This window comes from Leopardus geoffroyi, chromosome D1, assembly GCF_018350155.1.
Source record: "Leopardus geoffroyi isolate Oge1 chromosome D1, O.geoffroyi_Oge1_pat1.0, whole genome shotgun sequence".
NCBI classification, from domain to species: Eukaryota; Metazoa; Chordata; class Mammalia; order Carnivora; family Felidae; genus Leopardus; species Leopardus geoffroyi.
This window is the reverse complement of record NC_059329.1, coordinates 107,185,437-107,207,852: the sequence shown is the minus strand read 5'-3', so window position 1 is coordinate 107,207,852 and position 22,416 is coordinate 107,185,437. Positions and strand designations below refer to the sequence as shown.

General features: G+C 42.7%; 1 protein-coding gene and 1 long non-coding RNA gene across 4 annotated transcripts in view; one reads left to right on the top strand and one right to left on the bottom strand.

The window, feature by feature from the left end:
• ATL3 (atlastin GTPase 3) overlaps positions 1–22,416 on the top strand; it is a 56,239-nt gene that overhangs the window by 2,028 nt on the left and 31,795 nt on the right. Inside the window, exons 1-3 of one of the 3 annotated variants that reach the window (XM_045485676.1) lie at positions 4,248–4,517; positions 17,283–17,497; positions 17,637–17,780. In XM_045485676.1, the coding sequence (XP_045341632.1) occupies positions 17,291–17,497; positions 17,637–17,780 (351 nt within the window). In that variant the 5' untranslated portion in view covers positions 4,248–4,517; positions 17,283–17,290. Of the gene's footprint in view, positions 1–4,247; positions 4,518–4,578; positions 4,841–17,282; positions 17,498–17,636; positions 17,781–22,416 lie in introns of those variants that run through there. The other 2 variants (XM_045485675.1, XM_045485677.1) reach the window with 2 other exon arrangements.
• On the bottom strand, positions 5,306–8,328 carry LOC123601865. Its single transcript, XR_006714272.1, has 2 exons — positions 8,244–8,328; positions 5,306–5,489 (listed from the first exon to the last, which is right to left on the bottom strand). It is a non-coding gene; the product is annotated as an uncharacterized LOC123601865 (long non-coding RNA).

Sequence of the window (22,416 nt, the reverse complement as noted above, 5' to 3'; positions counted from 1 at the left end):
AGAGAATGGAGTGAAGCAAATGAAGCGGCTGCTTTTGTGCAAGTATACAGTAAGACCTCCTTCTGGGCAGACCAATCACTGGAGAGCACTCCTTCCTCCCTGCCCAACCCATGAGGCACTTCAATGCTGGCTTGTTTAGCAGAACTTGGCCTAGATTTGATCCCCTCTTGCCCCTCCCCTCCACAGGCTGCCTTAGGGCTACACGTAGACTACACGGCCATCTGTGGTAGCTAGAGGGTCAGAAGTGTGACTCTAGTAAGGTTTTTAGGGTGTGGTTAGCCCAGTTGGCTAGAGTCTAGGGCTTGAATTGAAACAAGAGGGAGGTAGAATGGGAAAGATGTGTCGGGGCCAGAGTGTGGAAAGGCAGGAATACAGCACTGAGGAACTGAGGGTTCCTCTTAAGGCTAATGGGAATATGGGGGACCCAGTGAATTCAGTGAGGTTTTCCGACAGAGATGGGCTCAGATAGGATTATTAAAAAAATGTTTTTTCAATGCCTATTTAGTTTTGAGAGACAGAGCGCGAGCAGGGGAGGGGCAGAGAGGGAGGGAGACACAGAATCCGAAGCAGGCTCCAGGCTCTCGGCACAGAGCCCGATGCGGGGCTTGAACCTGCAAACCGTGAAATGGTTACCTGAGCCAAAGTTGGACGCTTAACCGACTGAGCCACTCAGGCGCCCCTCAGTTGGGATTTTTGAAGTGTTCACTGGAGCATAGCCACTTCTCAGTTCTGTGTAGCAATTTTTTTTTTCCCCCTGGAGTAATTTTTTGCTGCTGAGGCACTGAGCTGGGCCTCTTCTTCCTTGGCCCTGTCCTTAGAGGACTGGTGTTTACACAGCTAGTTTCTCACCTCGGCTTCTAGGCCATCTCATTATCCCATTTTTTTCCTCCTGACTTAGGGGAAAAAAAAAAAAAAAAGAATATATTTTAATTAAGAAACCTCTTTGAATATATTCATATGTCATGTATATAGGAGTATATATATTCAAGAATAGGCCCACTATAAAGTTTTCTTCTATTCTTAACCCCTCTCCAGCTACTAGTCTCCTCTACACACACATAGGTAAATACTGTTAGGAGCTTTTTGTGGCAAATGCAAAGGTGAAGAGAGCAAATCTTCATCCTCATTCACTCTTTTTAACATAAATGATAGCATGCTATACACAGGTTGTTGCTTCCTTTCCTTAATAGTAAATTCTAAGGGTCTTTCCTAGTATCTTTTTTTTTTTTTTTAAGTAGGCTCCATGCCCAATGTGAGGCTTGAACTGACTGAGCCAGCCAGGCACCCCTCTAGTATCTTTTTGAAGAAACGGATAGCTGTGCTGTTGGCTGAAATAACAATGATGAAGCAGCTGATACGTTTTGAGATTTTACTGTGTTACCACCACGTTGAGGGCCTGATATCCGACTTTTTCCTTTTAATTTTTTTGATGTTATTTATTTTTGAAAGAGAGAGACAGAGAGACACAGCATGAGCAGGGGAGGGGCAGAGAGAGAGAGGGAGACACAGGATCCGAAGCAGGCTCCAGGCTCTGAGCTGTCGGCACAGAGCCCGATGTGGGGCTCCAACCCACGAACCATGAGATCGTGACCTGAGCTGAAGTAGGACGCTTAACTGACTGAGCCACCCAGGCACCCCTCCAACTTTCTGACACCCTGTCAGTCGGGGTTGACTATTTTCTTTTCATAAACTATGCCACCAAGTCAATAGCTCATTTTATACACGGAGCAAAGTAAGGTAGATATTTAAATGACACCCAGAGATGCCAGTAGTCCAGTCTGTCCCTTCCAAGGCCCCAGACTGTTGCTTAAACGTGGATCTTAGGAGTAGGCGGTAGGAGAAAAGGCTGAATTGGGTCCCAGCACAGTCACAGTGAGTGATAATTATTTGCTTGGCTATTTACCCCATAATACTGTGAGTCTCTGGAGGACAGGAATGTGTCTTACTCATATATCAGCAATACGGCCTAGCACTATGTCTGGCACATAACAATTCTGGAAAGCTATTTTTGGAAAGCTTTGGGACCTGAGTCACAGTGGATGTCACTGCAGAAAACAATTTTGTTACTTGTGTGCTTCATAAAACACTTGGTTATCTGGAATATTTCTGACTGTGTTTTGCTTTTTCCCAAATGACTCCGGTTACCAATATTTGAGCACCAACTATGCATCAGTCATAATTGCCCAACACTTACATCGCATTTAACCCACAACAACTCGAATCATTTGGCAGGAGATAATGAAATAAGTTCAAAGAGGTTTAGTAACTCCCCCCAAGTTTGCACAGCTAGTAAGCATCAGAGCCGGAATTCAAAGACAGGCTGGTCTGACCCCAAACACTGTGGCCTTAGCCATTCAAACATGTCTACATGTCACCTGCTTCTGGAAAACCACAAGGAAAACACAGACTCTGGTCATACCACATGACTCAATTCAGAGTGAGATGGCTAAAGGCAGGCTGTAATCAGTATTATCAATATTGAGCATTTTAAATGTCTACTGTTTTGATGACCCTGGTTATTGGCGAAGAAACAATGAAACTAACAACAAAACATTTTTTCTCGTTTATAGGAGTTGTTTTCTGAGCTGTGACTAATCCTTAAAATCTACCTATAATTTGTACTGTTGTCCCAAATGCAACTAACACTGACTTTGGTGATATTATATTGAGACAGATGTAATGTCAGCATTTACTGGTCACTTCCTGACAGGATGGACTTCAGCAGATCTCCGTTGGGAGCCCTTAAAATAGAACAGAGTATTTTGTTCAAAAGCAGAAGTTCGGGACTTAATATTAAGGGAGCAAGAAAGTGAGTGAGCACTGTTAGGTGTCACATATCCCTTCTTTATTTATCTGTTCAATAAATATTAGAGTTTCTACTATCTGCCTGGCATTGTTTGAAAAACAGACAAAACTTCCTATTCTGATGGGAAGAGAAGTGAAAAGACTATGTTTTACTTAGGGGCAACTGGGTGGCTCAGTTGGTTAAGCATCTGACTCTTGATTTTGGCTCAGGTCATGATCTCATAGTTGTGGAATTGAACCCTGCCTCAGTCTCTTGTGTGGAGAGCCTGGATCCTGCTTGGGATTCTCTCTCCCTCTCACACTCTCTCAAAATAAGTAAATATTTTAAAAGACTATGTTTTACTTAAAACATAAGTCATATGGCAAGAAGTCTAATGAAAATGGATGAGGGAAGGGTCTAGAGAATTCTGGGATGTATGTCCAATTTTAAATTCTTACACTGTATGTTGCAATTGTGACCAGTCATTAGCCTTTGGCCCCTCTCTCTTTCTGAGCATGCCACATAATGCCCTGTAGCTGTGACACATCCTGTAGGGCCTGCACACCTAGTGTGAAACCCCATTAGCCACTTGCCCTGATGTCCCTGTCTAGGTTTTTGCTGGCCTAAATGGACTAGATCTAGACTCTTAAATCTAAAGCCTCAAGGAGAGTATTCAAGTGATCTTGAGTGTTTGGGAAGAATAGGAAGGCAGGGGAAAAGAAATCTAAACATGGTCTCTCTAGTAAGATTAGGCAGAATTATCTCTATCTCTTCACCTCTGTCCTAATCACTCGGGCACTAAAAACAGCTCAAAGGCTTGGCAAGGCCTACAGGTAGCTGGAAGGAGGTTCTGGGTAGGTTATAATAGTTTAGGCAGAGGCAGAAGAAAGTATAATAATTTGTCTAATGAATGAGGGAATGGTAATACCAAGAGGTGGTGCTGGTGCTGGGATGGCTGCTTTAGCCTCCGATAAGCTCCACCAGCTACTTAGCTCCGATAACTGCCCCTACCCCAACAAATCCAAAATAACAAGATTCTTCAACTGTGGCAACTGACATTTTCTCAATCATATGTGAAGTGTGAATAAAAGCATTTTTGGAGAACCTGCTTTTGCATTGATCAGTAAGTTGTGCTTGCAAAAGTAGTTTCAAAGCAAGCTCCTGTAAATCTGACATTTACCAGACATGGCTATAGCCTAGGTTGGACAAAGCCTGTGGAAGGAGACTCATTGGAATTTCTTAGCTATCAGGGCGGTGGTGATCCTTCACCACCAGCCTTGGCCAGGCAGGGGATTACAGGGTGAAGCTGATGATGGTGGCAATGAAGTCACGACCTCCTCTCCTTGTGAAGTCAAAATCGTTAAAAAACCAGTGACGCTCACGTCATCCAGGTTTGAGGACTCCTTTCCGTCCTTAGACACCGCAACCGTCTCAAACGCGGCGGGTAGGGGCTGAAGGCCGGTTACCCCAAATTCCTCGCCCCGGACCGTGTCTCAAGATCAGGATCCCAGCGGGGCTCGCGGGCGGGCCCGGGCTTGAGCGGGCTCGCTCCTCCCCTCCCCGCGTGGCCTCTTGGGAGTTGTAGTTCAGTCGTCGAAGAGCCGGGCCAAGTCCTTTCTCTTCCGCTTCCTCCCCGCCCCGGATGAGTGCGCAGACTAGGGACCGCAGGCTGGGACTCAGAGCGCCGGACTACAATTCCCAACGGACAGCCGCCCCCATTGCGCAGTCCCAGGTAGCCAGCGGCGCGCGCGCGCGCGCACGAGCACACGCGTCGGGCGGGCGGGATTCGGTCTCTTGCGCCTACCCCACCCCCGACCCGCCCAAGCGCCTGCCGCGCCTCGCAGACCCGCCCCGTGTTCTTTCCCTCCAAGCTCTGCGTACCCCTCCTTCTCCCCAGTTTCTTCTGGAGGCCAGGCCCCGCCCGTTTCCCGCCTCTTGGGCCCGGTTCGTTCTCGCCTCAGCCCGCCCCTCTCCGCGCCCCTGCTGCTTGTGCTGAAGGCGGAGGCTCCATGTTGTCCCCTCAGCGAGCGGTAGCGGCTGCCTCGGGAGGAGCAGGTGAGGTGCCCAATTTCCCCCGCCCCCGCCGCCCTCCTGATTATAGTTCCAAGGAGACCGCCCGTCCGCACCGCCGCCCTTTCGGTCCCGGGGCTTGTACCGCGCGCCCCTGCCCAGGGTACCCTCGGCCGCGACTTCGGGGCCGGGGGCTGGTAGCGAGGATCGGGCGCGGGCGGCGCCTTGGCTCCCGGCTGGGAGCGGCCGCCTTCGGGGGTCGGGCCCTGCGCGCGGGGGAGGCCCGCAGTGCGCGAAGGCTGGTGGGGCGGGCGGGCGGAGTCCCGCAACTGCGGCCCCGCCGGCCCCGCCCTGGCCGAGCCGCGCGCGCTCCGGGGCTGCGACCCCCCTCCCTGCCCGGCACTTCGCTCGCTCGCTCCCTCGCTCGCGGCCCGGGATCCGGGGGCCCAGGGAGCGGGAAGGTAGATGGTCTAGGTTCAGCCTTTGGCAAGGCGCTGGCGGACTCCGAAGTCTTGGAGTTGGAAGCTTTATTTTCGTCCTAACGACCTCGAGGCGCTGACAAGTATTAGGAGAGTGGATTTTAACATCACCCTTCTTTCCATGAACGAGATCAAAGAATGCGGCCTGAATTGGTCTTTAGGAAGTTCTTCTAGGACGTTAGGCACGTACGTTGTGCCGAGGCTTTCCCGAAGACCTAACAAAGAGCAAAAGTATTAATCAAATAGAGACCTTAGGTTGAAGGATAGATACTTCATCAGTCATTTTACCCAGCTTTGTTCTTGGCTTGTGTGTTAGCTGAAATCGCCTAAAGTTTTACTCGAGAAACCTAGAAGCAAAAAAAAAAAAAAAAAAAAAAAAAAAAAGAACGTTGTTTGGGGAATCTTAAATCCGAGCCCTCGAATCTGAGTGCGAGGTTGGGTGCAATGTTTTGTGAAAGGGAGAGAAGAACTAACGGACCCCAAAACGTCACTTCACATTTTGGCTTGCCTTCGGAGAAGCAAAACCTACGTGGTTTTAATCTGTGTCAGGTGTTCAGTGTTGCAGTGAACTGAAGTTCAAATTAGTGCTTTTTTCGACTTTGTACCAAACTAGCCTTGTAGTCTAGAAATCCCTGTTTCTGCTTTTACCACCTGTATAGGAAACGCTTGGATGAAACGGATCTCTGTAAGAAAAGAAATAACAGTAGTGCAGCACGTTGTTTTATTAGCTACCGTTTACTATCTCATTGGGATAATCGTGAAATTAAGGAAAATAACGATAGGGGATAAATGTACTGGCATAATTTTCTTAGCGTTCACTAAATAGGACTTGTTTCGAATGGGCTTTTTAAAATTGACTTTCTGCGTTGCAGCACTGTGTTTTTCATATGATTTCTAAATCTTAGAAAAAAGTTTAAATGCACACTCATTATTTAAAATGAGATAATAGAGAATTGTAAGAAGCAAGAGATCAGTATAAAGTTGTCTGACCTCCCCATATCCCCAGTGCGAGGTCATTTAACAGTTTGGTTAGTATCCTTTTTTAATTTTTTTTTTTAACATCTATTTATTTTTGGGACAGAGAGAGACAGAGCATGAACGGGGGAGGGGCCGAGAGAGAGGGAGACACAGAATCGGAAGCAGGCTCCAGGCTCTGAGCCATCAGCCCAGAGCCCGATGTGGGGCTCGAACTCACGAACCGCGAGATCGTGACCTGAGCTGAAGTCGGACGCTCAACCGACTGAGCCACCCAGGTGCCCATTAAGATTCCTATGAAGCACCTGGGTTGTGTGAACTTGTTTGAGAACCGGTTTAAAATTTGCCTATAATGACTAGGCATGCCTGTTAAGTTTCTCTGGCCTTGTGAACTGAGAAATTGTTCACGTTAACACAGATGCATTTTAAAGTTAATCTGAATTTGAAAACATTTCCCCAAGTTATCTGAAGTTTTAGGAATATATTGTCTAAAAAACATGGCAGGGGAAGGGGGAAGTGAGGGGAAAGCTTTTGTTTAAAAGAAAAAAAAAAGCTTTAGTCACTGTAAAGCCGACTATCTCAGTTCTGCTGCACATTAGAAAAACCTGTGGTGTTTAAAACCTGACGATGTGTGGGACCCACTGATTCTGATTTACTTCATCCAGGGCCAGCCAACAGTTAACCCCAAGTAATTCTAATTTGCGTACTAATGCATACTAAAATTTCCCTGTAGGTGGTTGCTTACATTTGAATTGATTTGTGACTTTATGGGAACTATAATTTGTAATATCAATATGTGTTTAAACATTTTTTTTTTTTATAATTTTTTTTTTTCAACGTTTATTTATTTTTGGGACAGAGAGAGACAGAGCATGAATGGGGGAGGGGCAGAGAGAGAGGGAGACACAGAATCGGAAACAGGCTCCAGGCTCTGAGCCATCAGCCCAGAGCCCGACGCGGGGCTCGAACTCACGGACTGCGAGATCGTGACCTGGCTGAAGTCGGACGCTTAACCGACTGTGCCACCCAGGCGCCCCTAAACATTTTTTTTTTAATGTTTATTTTTGAGAGACAGAGCTGGGGAGGGACAGAGAGAGAAGGAGACACAGAACCTGAAGCAGGCTCCAGGCTCTGAGCTGTCAGCCCAGACCCCGATGTGGGGCTTGAACTCAACCTGGCAGTCATGACCTGAAGCGAAGTCAGACACTTAACCGACTGAGCCACCCAGGTGTCCCCGTAATATCAGTATTTGTATTGAGAAGTTGATGCTCTTTGCAGATTTGTAAAAAATACTTTTTAGTAGCATGTATTTTGATAGAACTTGATATATTTCACAGCTAAAGTGTATTACAAGTTAGGAAATAGACTTTACTGGTGTAGTAGGTGAAAAAACTGTTTTTATGCCTTGATAAGGCATCCAAGTCAAATATTGCCAATTAAGAAAGCATTATTCAGTTGGCACACAGACAAATAAAACCTTCAGGTAACCAAATTGATTTTGGTGATTTCTTATTTTTAGGGAAGAGTCAAATAGGATGAATATTGAACTCATTCTATTAAAAAAATGTTTTTTTTTCTATAATACAGCCTGGCGTCATTTTTAGATTCAGCCTGGTCTCTGCATTTCTGAATCTTCAGTACTGTTTAGTCATAGTTATCTTTATAAGTTCATAAAGCACTACAAAACTGACCAGGAAAATACGGTTTTGTTCAGCATTCTGTGCTAAAGTACACAGATTTTTTTTTTTTTATGGCAGATGAATTGAGAAAAAATTCCTCTTAAGCCCTTGAATTGATTAGAATGTAAATTTCCCCCAGTGTTCTCTTTTGTTTCGTATAAGTAGTGTTTTCATTGAGACAACTTAAAAAAAATATGTGTATCTACTTACTGCCTTAGGACAGAATAGAATACAGTATATAAAAGCACTCCCCAGCCATGAGCAAATGGAACCACACCCAGCAGTTGGAGTTGGCTGAGGTCTTAGTGTACTTACCCTCACATATGATGATGTGTTTTCTCTGGCCTTGTCTGAATTAGGAACTTTAAAGACTGCCAGCGAGAACAAGGCATGAAATGATATGCCTCTGTTTTTGGGTGTGTTGCTCTTGCCCTTTATTAAATGTGTTTCAAAAGGAGAGTGGAAAACTCAGGTCATAACTTTACCCTGAGTCATACACTATACTTAGTAGAAATGTTTCTGAAACTGAAGTTTATTTGCCTTTTGGAACTCTCTGAGCAGTAAAGATGAGCACTGAGGCTGGCTCTACTCTAGTGGTTCTTAACCACTAGATTATGGTGGTGATAATGCCCCGGTGGGACATTTAGCAATTTCTGGAAACATTTTTGGGTTTTACAACCAGGGGGTAGCATTACTGGTATCTAGTGAGTAGAGGCCAGAGTTGCTGCTCAATATCCTGCAATGAATGGGATAGCTTCCCACAGTAGAGAGTTATCTGGCCCCAGATACCAGTAATGCCCAGGTTGAATAACCCTGGTCTACACTGTCGAATTGATCAACTAAATTCTGTATGAATTTTCTGAAGTGGCAGTTGCAACTGCTTCCAGTTAACTAGTTTCATTGAATTTATCCCCGTTCAGGTGTGTTTTCCAATATTTGAGGGGAATTTAAACTTTTTTTCCTACGATGCTTTTTTAAGTTTGTTTATTTTGAGAGAGAGCGAGCGAGCGCACAATGGGGAGGGGCAGAGAGAGAGAGAGAGAGAGGGAGAGAGAGAATCCCAAGCAGGCTCTGCACTGTCAATGCACCAGCCTGACAGGCTCGATCTCACCAGCCAGATCAGAAGTCAGATGCTTAACCGACTGACTGGGCCACCCAGGTGCCCCCCTATAATGCTTTCCTGATAGAATTTATTTGTTAGAAGTTATGTTTTCCATAGACCTGAAAAGCCCAGTTATGATTCAGTAGTCTCACCTATTTTTAATTTAGCCTGTGGAACTACGTTTTAAAAAGTCTTTTAAACATTCAAAGTTAGATCGTTCTAGGAAGAGTTAATGCTGTAATTTGCTAGGTCTCTACAAATGCTTCCCTGTGATAATTTGTTTCACCTGTTAAGTCTTTCAACTTTCTACTTGGATTGTCTGCCTTTGCCATTTTGGTGCAGAGCTAAGTGTACTGAATGCAGTTATCACAGAGATGATTTGAACAGGTGTGTATAGACCTGTTGGTGAGTCCGGATTAAGGTGTGTTGTGCCAAAAGTAAAGGATAAATCAGTACTTTAAAAGTAATTGGAAAAAAGATTGTAGCTTCCACACAAACTGTTAAAAGACTTTAATTATCCAGATATTTTCAGCATTTCCTACATACCTGAAGTGATGGCTGTTTCAGTATTACTATGAGCTATTACAGCAATAATCAGAATTGGCAGTATGAAAGAGCATTTGTCCTACACACTTTTTTTTGAACATAGGTTTTAAGTTCCCTTATATGTATATGGATGACAGATGTGACTGTGGTCAGGCCACATCTCTCTATGTGTACAAAAATGTCTCTGTTATTCATATAAACACAATACAGCCTTAGCTCTTCGTATAAACGAACATTAACTGTTCATATAAGTGAGCATTACTGTTGCGTCAGAGTAGATTTATAGATCTTGGGGAAGAATTGCTTCACTAAAGGGAGAAGGCATGTAAGGTTGCCACTTAAAAGTTTTTCTACTACCATTCCTGGAGGTTGGATCTTTAGAGTTTAAGATTCCTGAGAAGTGGGAGTAATTTCATTGCAATTAGGGGGAATCCCAGTCCCCACCCAAAAAAAAAAACCCCTCAAAACAAAACCCCAAACCTCGAAAAGCTTTCGTGTGAATCCTTAGCAAGTTGCTTTAATGTTTTTATCGTTATAAATTTTGATCTGTTCTTTAGCCAGTCCTGTATAATTTAAATTACGCCAAGGGATGAATGGGTTACCTAGCAAGTTTGGCCAATTTAAATATCCAGGAAATTTTCAATTGTTAAAGAGTCATTGAATTTTAGAGCTAGAAAATCACTTCACCTAACTGCCTGGTTTTGTAGAGGAAGCTGAGACACAGAGAAGCAAAATGATTTACTCATGCTGTTAAGAGTCATTGCAAAACTGGGCCCCAGTTGGGGAAGACCTTTCTCCTGTACATTCTGCCTCACTAGAGTAACAACCTTTGCCAAAAGAGGAGCTTGAGTCATAGGAGGAAATGATAGGATTTGGGGATATAGTGTAAAGGAAGATAGAGTCGGGAGGTGTAGAGGTTGAGAGGTAGAGATTTCAGAGAAGTGGAATAATTGAGAGGATTCATTTTGATGACACTACAAGTAGACTTATGAAATGTTAGTACTGGAAGGGTTTCTAGAGGTTGAATCTTGACTCATTTCACAGTTGAGACCGAAGACTAGACATGCCCAGAATGACACAGGTTGGTAGTGGTACGACTGGAACAGGAACTCGTCTCTTGACTCCTACACCCGTATATTTCTACATATTACTTCTGAGAGTGAGGTGACGGTGGAATATCCAGGCGAATCTGTCCCTTAGGCAGTTTCACATTTGGACCTGAATGCAGGTTAGGAATTAATGAAGTTGCATCACCAAAATAGAGGGTATAGCGAAATTACAAGAATAAAGAACTCATTGAGGGAGCGAATGAGAACCACAAGACTGAAGCAGAGTGCTGGTGTAACTCACAGGAGGCCAAAGAGAAAAAGAAGCAGCCGAAGGAAATGGTAAAGAGATTGGGTGGGAGCTAGGAATGGGCACTGTCTCTGAGTCCAAAGGTTTTCAGAAGTTCTAGAAGCAGGTGGCAGTTGTGTTGTCACACAGTTGAATGAGAATCAAGAAAGGGCCATTGGATTTGGCAAGAGGTCATTGATGAACCTGAGAATAGTTTCAACAGGGAGATTGAGAGGAAAGTCAGATTGCAAAGTGATGAGAAGGGAATGGGTAAATGGATGAAGACATACCTTCAAGGAGTTTGGCGGTGAAAGGAGACTGCAAGAGGGAAGAGAAGAAACTGATTTTTATTAAGATACTTGACATGTACCCTTGGGGTTAATGTGCACAATACAAGGAAACTTCTTCCTTTTAGATACTGGGACTGAATGTGACAGTTTCCCTACTTCCCAGCAGCTCCTAGCTGGGTAATAAGTCATGATCACAAATGCTAGTTTATAATGAGTGGAATAATAGTAGGTATGAGGTTTTATTGGAAATAGGAAAGTGGGACCACTTTATTGAGTTCCTAATATGTGTTAGACTCTGCTTTGAAATGAGTATTCAATTTGTAAATGAGCTACAAGTGGTAAGAAATTTATCCATAGTCACATTGAGACTAGGTGGTGGGGTTTATTCAGTTATTCCACAAGTATTTATTGGGTGTCCACTAGGTGTGGGCCTTGTTCTGGGATCTTGGGGGATCTAACGTTGAACAAAAGAGACAAAAATTCCTGCCCTCATGGAGCTTACATTCTAGAGGGGAGAGAAAAAAGATTCAAGCCCTGCCCTCTGGATTCCAGAGCCTGTTTTCTTTTTAGTATATCAGGTAAAGTGATAGGCTCTGAGAGTCTGGGCTGGAAGGGATCAGGACAGAGGGAGGGTGAATGTGAGCGCTGAAGGATAATCGTTTACCTGGAGTCGGGGGAGCTTGCATTTCAGGAGGTGGGAACAAATGGCTGAATAGGTTGTACATTGGAAATTTTGGAATCCAGGCAGGACAGGACCTGAATCCTAAGTTTCTTTCAGTAGAAAGACCAGTGAATGTAAATCTGGCTGGGAAGATGAGGGGAGTAAGGAATTAGAGGAACCAAGGCAGTGGGGAGAACCGTGAACAACTTTGGCTTAGAGGATGGAGATTTAGCTTTGAGCCATCAGTCCATAAAGTGTTTTGATAGCCCCTTGTGTAGTTGCTGTCGTGATGTGTTTTTGTGCTGTAACGAAGGTCAGCCCTAATGGATGAGGTCCTATCATTAAAGTAACCCTTGGGGACGGTGCCTAACTGGCAAGAAAGATTGGAGGTGGTATGGCCTAAGCTAGGGTTTTGATAAAGGGATCTTAGGGGATCAGGGAGCCTGAGATATGCAGATAAATCAGCAAAGGACAGTTATTTTTTTATTTAAGAAATTTATTTTTGTAGTTTTATTTAACTAATCTCTACACCCCACGTAGGGCTCAAACTCACGACTCCGAGATCATGAGTCATGTGCTCCTTCGATTGAACCAACCTGGTGCCTCTTTTTAAAAAAATTTTGAGGGGGGGTACCTGGCTGATTCAGTCAGAGGAACATGTGATTCTACACCCACGTGGGGTGTAGAGATTACTTAAGTAAATAAAATCTTTAATTTTTTTTTTTAAGACAAAAAGGACATTTATATAACATCTGGAAAGGTGTGAGTAGAAATAAAGTTTTTACTTGGAAGATCAATGATACTGTCTCTTTGTCTTAGGAAGTGAGAGAGAAAGATGATGTGAAAAGAGAGCAACTCTGTTTAAATTGAATTATTGGTGGTGTGTACAGTTCAAAATGGTTTTTCCCTTAAGTGGAACCAAACCAAAGGAACAAGATCTTTTTTTTTTTTTTTTTTTTTTTTAAAGGTCTTTTTTTTTTTTTTTTTTTCAACGTTTATTTTTTTGGGACAGAGAGAGACAGAGCATGAACGGGGGAGGGGCAGAGAGAGAGGGAGACACAGAATCGGAAACAAGCTCCAGGCTCTGAGCCATCAGCCCAGAGCCCGACGCGGGGCTCAAACTCACGGACCGCGAGATCGTGACCTGGCTGAAGTCGGACGCTTAACCGACTGCGCCACCCAGGCGCCCCACAAGATCTTTTTAAATGCAGTGTGCCCAGTAAACTGTTGTGAAGAGAAATGCAAGCTCACCCCGGGTCCTCCAACTAAACATAGCCCGGTTCTCTCCCTTTTCATTGGGCTGTAGGCGGAAAGAGGAAGAAATGAATGACGGTCTTACTGCCTTTGTTCTCCCAACTGGCCTTCTCCGTCGTCTTCATCTTCCCTTGAAGCACAGTTCATTGTGCACAACTGCATACGTTCTGGTCATCGGTTTATTCCATCTTGTCTGTAGCCCCAGGAACCTTACCTCCTGTGCCTGGTGCTCTGACAAAACCATCTGCATCCTCGGGGTCATAGCTTTCAACCGTATTCCAGAACATACGGTTCACTGTTTTTGTGGGTCTGCTGTGTGTCAGAACGTCCACATTGCTCAGCAAACTTTAATGGTGGAATAGATGAAATTGAAAGAGCCAGCATCATGAACTTAATTGTGAAGTCCCCCGGGACTGTTGTAGGGGTTACTGGGTTTGGCTGTATCTGAGAGAGCCTTCAAGTAAGTTTCATTCATTCATTCATGCATTCATTCACATAACAGCGAGCCAGCACGGCGCTTCTGCTGCATGAAGCCCTAGGCCCTACCTCTCTTGTTGCTCCAGTGCTCCCGGGCGTTGCCCTCATGTGCCTGGTGCAGGATGACTCCCTCCCGCTGATGCATCCAGCTAGCAGGAAAGGGGGAAGTTGTTATATCGTTTCCAGTCAGAACTTAGGCACACGGTGATGGCCCTGCTACAGGATTGGGTTGAAAACGTTTTTCTTTCCGGCAGTGTTATGCCCAGCTAAAAATTTGTTGCCATAGCAGGAGGGGAAAATGAATGTTGGGGGAGTGACCAGCCATCTCAGGGACCTTGTATGGAACTGCTCTGAGTATTGCACAGTACTTAACACTGTGGCTTATCCATAAGGTCCGAATAAATTGTTCTTGTTAGTTCTTTTATATGAAAGATTGAAGGTCCTTAGTTCCTGGATTCACCTGCTATTGTGGCAATAAAAAGAACTGTGAGAGAATATTCACAGAAATGTTTCCTTTTATCCAGGCAGTAAAGGGAAAGAAAAATATTCCTATACATTTATCACAATGATACCATGACAGTTATTGTGTATTTATAACTTGTTTTCCAGTAGTCTGCCAAAAATTAAAAAGTGGCAAGACCCTTTTGTTGCTGACATTTTATTTTATTTTTTTTAATTTTTTTTTTAATGTTTATTTATTTTTGAGACAGAGACAGAGCATGAACGGGGGAGGGTCAGAGAGAGGGAGACACAGAATCTGAAACAGGCTCCAGGCTCTGAGCTGTCAGCACAGAGCCTGACGCGGGGCTCGAACTCACGGACCGCGAGATCGTGACCCGAGCCGAAGTCGGCTGCTTAACCGACTGAGCCACCCAGGCGCCCCTATTGCTGACATTTTAAATATAAAAAGTGATCAGCAATTTCTTTGGCTTAAAGGGTGCAGTATGGCAGTCATGCTGTTTGTTGACTTTGCCTGCTGTGATCATGCAACCTTCAGTCCTTCCCAGACAAAAGTAACTTGGGAGCCATATTTGTGATTTTGGCCATACCTGCTTACCTGTACAATGCTTTACTTAATATTTATCTTTCAATTTATTATTAAATTTTTTTAATGTTTACTTATTTTTGAAAGAGAGAGAGAGAGAGCATGAGCAAGGGAGGGGCAGAGAAGGAGACACAGAATCTGAAGCAGGCTCCACTCTCTGAGCTGTCAGCATAGAGCCCCATGTGGGGCTCGAACCCACAAGCTGTGAAATCATGACCTGAGCGGAAGTCAGATGCTCAACTGACTGAGCCACCCAGGTGCCTCTCAAGTGACTTTAAGTTGATTCTCCTTTTAAACTTGCCATCCTTCTAAGCAATAGTCCGTTAAAACATGGTTTTGTTTCCTAATACACATTAAAATACATAATTATTAGAATAAAAATTGTCCTTTTAACTACATGGAAACATCTCCTTTAATGCCTGTGGCACATACTCACATTTAGGGAGATAGTGCTTTGCTTCATCCTTAAGCTACACTTGTAGCTTTTTGTAAACTTTCCATAAATCCATAGCTACTAAGTGGCTCGGAATTTCTTTCTTTTTTTAAAATGAAGTTTTTTTGTTCATTTTTGAGAGAGAAAGTGCAAGCAGGGGAGGGGCAGAGAGAGGGAGAGAGAATCCCACGCAGGCTCTGTGCTGTCAGCGCAGAGCCTGACATGGGGCTTGAACCCAAGAGTCGTGAGACCATGACTGGAGCCAAAGTCAGACGCTTAACCAACTGAACCACCCAGGGGCCCCGGGTCTGAATTTCAAAGAATTAATATCTTTGTGCATTCAACTGTGTCAGGGAAACTACTAGTTAGTGCTTAATTTTGAGCTAAAGAATTAATTGCCCCTAAAATGTTGACTAGGTTATTATTTTTTTTTTTCAACGTTTTTATTTTATTTTTTTGGGACAGAGAGAGACAGAGCATGAGCGGGGGAGGGGCAGAGAGAGAGAAAGACACAGAATCGGAAACAGGCTCCAGGCTCTGAGCCATCAGCCCAGAGCCTGATGCGGGGCTCGAACTCACGGACCGCGAGATCGTGACCTGGCTGAAGTCGGACGCTTAACCGACTGCGCCACCCAGGCGCCCCTTGACTAGGTTATTAAGAGTGATCTGCAAGTCCTAGCCCCTAAACATCCTTTCAGGCTTTTCTCCAGAACTTGTTGGGCGAGATGTTTAGCTTTTGTAAGCTCTAGTATCCTTATATTAATTAATTAATTAATTAATTAATTAATTAAATTTACATCCAAATTAGTTAGCATATAGTGCAACAATGATTTCAGGAGTAGATTCCTTAATGCCCTTTACCCATTTAGCCCATCCCCCCTCCCACAACCCCTCCAGTAACCCTCTGTTTGTTCTCCATAGTTATGACTCTTATGCTTTGTCCCCCTTCCTGTTTTTATATTATTTTTGCTTCCCTTATGCTCATCTGTTTTGTATCTTAAATTCCTCATATGAGTGAAGTCATAAGATATTTGTCTTTCTTTGACTAATTTCACTTAGCATAATACCCTCCAGTTCCATCCACGTAGTTGCAAATGTCAAGATATTCTTTTTGATTGCCGAGTAATACTCCGTTGTATCTGTATACCACATCTTTATCCATTCATCCATCGATGGACATTTGGGCTCTTTCCATACCTTGGCTATTGTTGATAGTGCTGCTATAAACATTGGGGTGCATGTGCCCCTTTGAAACAGCACACCCGTATCCCTTGGATAAATACCTAGCAGTGCAATTGCTGGGTCATAGGGTAGTTCTATTTTTAGTTTTTTCAGGAACCTCCATACTGTTTTCCAGAGTGGCTGTACCAGCTTGCATTCCCACCTAGTATCCTTGTTTTTAAATACAGGGCAGTATTATTTACCTCATAGGATTGTTCTGAGGATTAAATTAAATGTATGTAAAAGGCTTAGCAGTGGCGGGCATCCTTTCTACTGTTGATGGACATTTGGATTGTTTCTGGTTTTGGACTATTTTGAATAAAGCTGATGTGAATGAACATTCTTCTATTTCTGTCTTTTGGTAGACATAAGCATTTGTTTCTCTTACATACCTAGGAGTAGAATTGCTAGATGGTAGGTATGTCTAGTTTTAATAGCTATTGCCAAGAAGATTTCCAGAGTGGTTATATTCTCGTCAGAATGTGTGTGAATAATCCAGTTGTACCATATCCTCTCCCACAGTTGATATTGTCTGTCTTTTAAATTTTAGCCTTTCAGATGGACAGGTGATGGTATCTCATTATGGTTTTAATTTATGTTTTCTTTGCTAAGTAATGGTATGGAACCACCTCTTTATATGATTATTGACCATTTGGATATCCTTTTTTCATGAAGTGCCTTTTGCTTATTACTATTTTAAAAATTGGAATATTTGTCCTTTTCTTGTGGATTTCTGTATTCATTCTGGATGTGAGTTTTTGGATACAGGTATTGTGAATATTTTCTCCTAGCCTGTGGCTTTCATATTTACTTAATGATGTCTTTTAATGAGCAAAAATTCTTAACTTTATCATGGAGTCTAATTCGTCATTTTTTTCTTTTATGGTTAGTGCTTTTGTGTTGTTTAAGAAGGTTTTGCTTTTCCCATGTTCAAAAATACAAATTTAAAAAAAGATTTGAAACTTAATATTTTTCTCTCCAACAATCTAGGTGATGCCATGGAGACTGGAAAGCCTGGTCCGGTGCAGGTTGTTTTGGTTCAGAAAGACCAGCATTCCTTTGAGCTAGAAGAGAAAGCTTTGGCCAGCATTCTCTTGCAGGACCACATCCGAGACCTTGATGTGGTGGTGGTGTCCGTGGCTGGTGCCTTCCGGAAGGGCAAATCCTTCTTTCTGGACTTTATGCTACGATACTTATATTTCCAGGTAAGTGAGAATTATTTCACTCAGGTTAGAAAATGAGACTTTTGTGTCCAAAAGAGCAAGATAAGCTCATGGATTATCCTTGATGTGCAAAATTACTCAAAATTTAAGATTTAATGGATATCGCTTATTTCTCCTGTAGAAGGAAGGTGGCCGTTCAAATTGGTTGGGTGACTCAGAAGAACCGTTAACAGGATTTTCATGGAGAGGGGGCTCTGACCCAGAAACCACTGGGATTCAGATCTGGAGTGAAGTTTTCACCGTGGAGAAGCCAGGTGGGAAGAAGGTAAGGAAGAACAGACTTTTAAATGAACAAAAACAACAAAATGGGAACTTTAATGTGTACTCTGATAATTCCGTTAAAAATAATATTTATCCAGGGGCATCTGGGTGGCTCAGTCGGTTGAGCGTCTGACTTCAGCTCAGGTCATGGTCTCATGGTTCATGAGTTCAAGCCCACATCAGGCTCGCTGCTGTCAGCCTGTAGGCACAGAGCCCGCTTCGGATCCTCTGTCTCTCTTTCTCTCTCTCTCTGTTCCTACCCCACCCACGCATTCTCTCAAAAATAAACATTAAAAAAAAAAAAGAATAAAAAGGTTTGTTAAATGGTACCAGAGTTGTATTTAATCTAGACCTATTTACTCCTCACCACCCAGTACTCTTCTGAGTACTCTAGAATTATGGGACTTTTCAGTCTGGCTGAGGGAACAGGCCTGTTCTTGGCTGTCTGTGAGCACGGGGTACTGTTCCCTCTGAACCTTTTGGATGGTTGTTTCTCGAGCCTCAGGTAGTGTCCTCATGCACACGTGCTTGTAAGTACTCAGCTGAACTCTTGATGTGGACCCTCTGCAGATCCCTGGGGTTTGTTGTATCTCTCTCTGCCTGGGAATTCCAGCTTTCTTGGTCTCCCTGACTCTCAGCTGTGTCTCTTCAACTCAGGGAATCTGTTGGGTTCTGCCTGGGTTTCCCTTGCCCGAGCCTTGGCCAGTAAGCTGGGACAACGGATGGGCTCACCTTACCTGTTTCCTTTCCCTTGAGGATCATTATCCTTCGTTACCTGATGTCCAGTGTCTTGAACTGCCTTTTCATGTATTTTGTTCTTTTTTGGTTTCAGGTAGGAGGGTAATTTCAGTCTCTTACTCCATTTTGGTGGGAAGTGGAAGCCCAGTCTTCCCATTTGAGAGATGCCAGAAAGAGACCCAGGGAGTTAAGGCCTGCAGTGGGGAATACAGGGGCTCTCCGGTCAGGCATTACAACAAGGCCCTACAACTGTTCATTTCTGTGTTTTTCAGTATCATTGCTCTCTTTCTACATTTCTGATAACGTATGGTAGATGCTTTCATAATTTTCTTTCTAGGAATACGTAATTATTTTTGACTTCGTGATCTTGTAGAACTGGTGGATCTGATTCTTATTTTGGGGGGCAACTGGTGTGTTAATTTTTCATAATAGTTTAGGAAGTCTCTACAAAGTTAGTAGTAAGCAAGCTTTGCTTTTAGTTATCTGACATTTGTAGTGCCCTCATTTTATCTTGTTGAATTGACTCCCATAAAGCTCATTGTTTTTTGACATCATTTTGGCTTCCTCACCTTTAAAAAAATTAATAGATTTTACTTACTTATTTTTTGAGATGATTATTTTATTTATTTAAAATTTACAGCCAAGTAAATTTAAGTTAGCATATATTAGTTAGCATGTAGTACAACAATGATTTCAGGAGTAGATTCCTTAATGCCCCTGACCCATTTAGCCCATCCCCCCTCCCACAAACCCTATAATAACCCTCTGCTCCATATTTAAGAGAAACAAAACATATTTATGTTTTGTTCCCTCCCTTGTTTTTATATTATTTTTGCTTCCTTTCCCTTACGGTCATCTGTTTTGTCTCTTAAAGTCCTCATATGAGTGAAGTCATATGATATTTGTCTTTCTCTGACTGATATCACTTAGCATAATACTCTCTAGTTCCATCCATATAGTTGTATATGGCAAGATGTCATTTTTGATTGCTGAATAATATCCCATCGTATATATATATTTACCACATCTTCTTTATCCATTCTTCCGTCGATGGACATTTGGGCTCTTCCATACTTTGGCTATAGTCGGCAGTGCTGCTATAAACATTGGGGTGCATGTGCCCCTTTGAAACAGCACGCCTGTATCCCTTGGATGAATACCTAGTAGTGCAATTGCTGGGTCGTAGGGTAGTTCTATTTTTAAGTTTTTTGAGGAACCTCCATCCTGTTTTCCAGAGTGGCTGCACCAGTTTGCATTAATAGACTTTATTTTTTGGGACAATTTTAGATTTATGGAAAAATTGATCAGAAACTGCTGAGTTCTCATACTCCCCTTCCCATCTGCCAGTTTCCCCCTATTGTTTATATCTTGTTTTAGTGTAATGCATTTTTTATAATTAATGAACCAATATTGATATATTGCTATTAACCAAAGCCCACAGTTTACATTAGGATTCCCTCTTTGTGCTCTACATTCTGTGGGTTTTGGTAAATGTATACTGATATGCAGCTACCATTATTGTGTCAGACAGAATAGGTGTACTGCCCTAAAAATCCTCTGTGCTCCACCTGTTTGTTCCTGCCTCCTCCCCCCTCCTCCTCTCAGAACTGGCAACCTCTGATCTTCTGTCTCCATAGTTCTGCCTTTTCTGGAAAGTCATATAGTTGGAATCATACAGTCTGTAGCCTTTTCTGATTGGCTTCTTTCCCTTAGCAATGTACTTTTATGGTTCCTCACATTTTTTAATGACTTGATAGCTCATTTCTTTTTATTCCTGAATAATATTCCATTATATGGATGTTCCACAGTGTATCTTCACCTACTGAAGGACATCTTGTTTGCTTCCAGGTTTTGGCAATTATGCAGTCAAATGCCCTACCCCTGAGCTATACTCCCAAGTTTTGGCAATTACGAATAAAGCTGCTGGAAGCATTTGTGAGCAGGTTTTTGTGTGGATGTCAGTTTCAACTCATTTGAGTAAATACCAAGGAGTGTGATCGTTAGATTGTATGTAAGGCGATGTTCAGTTTTGTAAGAAACTGCCAAACTGTCTTCCAAAGTAGCTGTATCATTTTGTACTGTTTCGAGCAATGATGCAAGTTCCTGTTGTTCCACATACTCATCGGCATTTAATGTTGTCCATCTTCTTGATTTTGGCCATCCTAATAGGTGTGTAGAGATATCTTGGTGTTGTGTTTCCTACCTCTTTAAAAAACATTATGTTCAGACATTCAACAGGATCAGGAGTGCTTTCAGAAATCAATATAATATTGTATAAATATTAATAAGCAGTTTTTTTTTAGAAGTTTCCCAAATAAAAGTTTCACATGATTGTCTTTTTTTTTTTTTTATTTTTTTTTAAACTTTTATTTATTTTTGAGAGACAGAAAGAGAGCATGAGCAGGGGAGGGTCAGAGAGACGGGGAGACGTAGAATCTGAAACAGGCTCCAGGCTCTGAGCTGTCAGCAGGGAGCCTGACATGGGGCTCAAACCCACTACTGTGAGATTATGACCTGAGCTGAAGTTGGATGCTTAATTGACTGAGCCACCCAGGCATCCCATGATTGTCTTACTTAAAAAAAAAAAAAAAAAAAAATGTTTACTTATTTATTTTTGAGAGAGGAAGAGGGAGGGAGAGGGAGGAGCAGAGAGAGAGAGGGAGACAGAATCTGAAGCAGGCTCTGTGCTGTGCTAACAGTGCAGGGGTTCGAACCCACAAACCGAAAGACCATTACCTGACCTGAAGTCGGATGCTTAACTGACTGAGCCATTCATGAGGCACTCCATGATTGTCTTAACTTTTTAATATACTTGGTGAGATTTTAGCTTAGCACTTACCTGGATAAAAATGTAGATGATTTATTTATACCTTTTAGTTGAAAATCTTTTAAATATGTAACTCGTGTATTCTTTTTAACTGTTATGTAGTAATTATATGAATGTCTTATTTTATCCATTTACCTACTCCATTAAATTAAATTAAACCCATTTAGATGGTCTCCTTTTTAAAAAAAATTTTTTTTTAATTTTTATAATCCTTGCTACAGTGAACAATCTGATAAATCTCTCCTTGAGTAAATGTGCAAGCATGACCCCAAGCCATAGTTTTTGAACTCTGTCCATGACCCATGAAAGGTAGAGAAATCAACTTATTGGCTCATGACCAGTATTTAAAAAGAAAGAACTAGAACAGAGTAGAAAGTATCAGAGTGCAGTGTGCATACACATTTAGTTTCAGCTTTGTGTATGTGTGTAATGTATTCAGTCATGATGTTAAATATATTTCTTTCTTTGGGTTCTGGTCCAGAACATTAGAGAGCCACCTGGCAGTGCATTTGCTAGGTCTGAGAATGCCCATTTCCCCTTTTCTAGCTGCTACTAAATTGTTCTTGACCGTGGTTGTGACAGTTCACCATTTCACTATGTGATACGAGAATACCATTTCCCCAGACATCCAGCAGTTTATCTGAGCGTACATGTGACTCCTGTTCTGCAAGAGCTTCTCTTTAGCATTTCGTTTCCCCATTCCTTATTTTTCTTTTTGTAAATATATGCCACGATGAGCTCTTTTTTATTGAGATATAATTCACATATCATAAAAGTCATCTTTTAAAAGTATATAATTTAGGGGTACTTGGGTGGCTCTGTTGGTTAAGCACCTGACTCTTGATTTCTGCTCAGGTCATGATCTCTGGGTTCATGGGATCGAGCCCTACGTCAGGCTCTGCACTGACAGCACAGAGTCTGCTTGGGATTCTCTCTGTCCCTCTCTTTCTGCCCCTCCCCTGCTCGCTCACTGTCTCTCTCTCTCAAAATAAATATATTTTTTTAAAGTGTATAATTCAGTGGTTTTTTATCTACTCATGAGGCTGTGCAAGGATCACTATTGTCTAATTCCAGA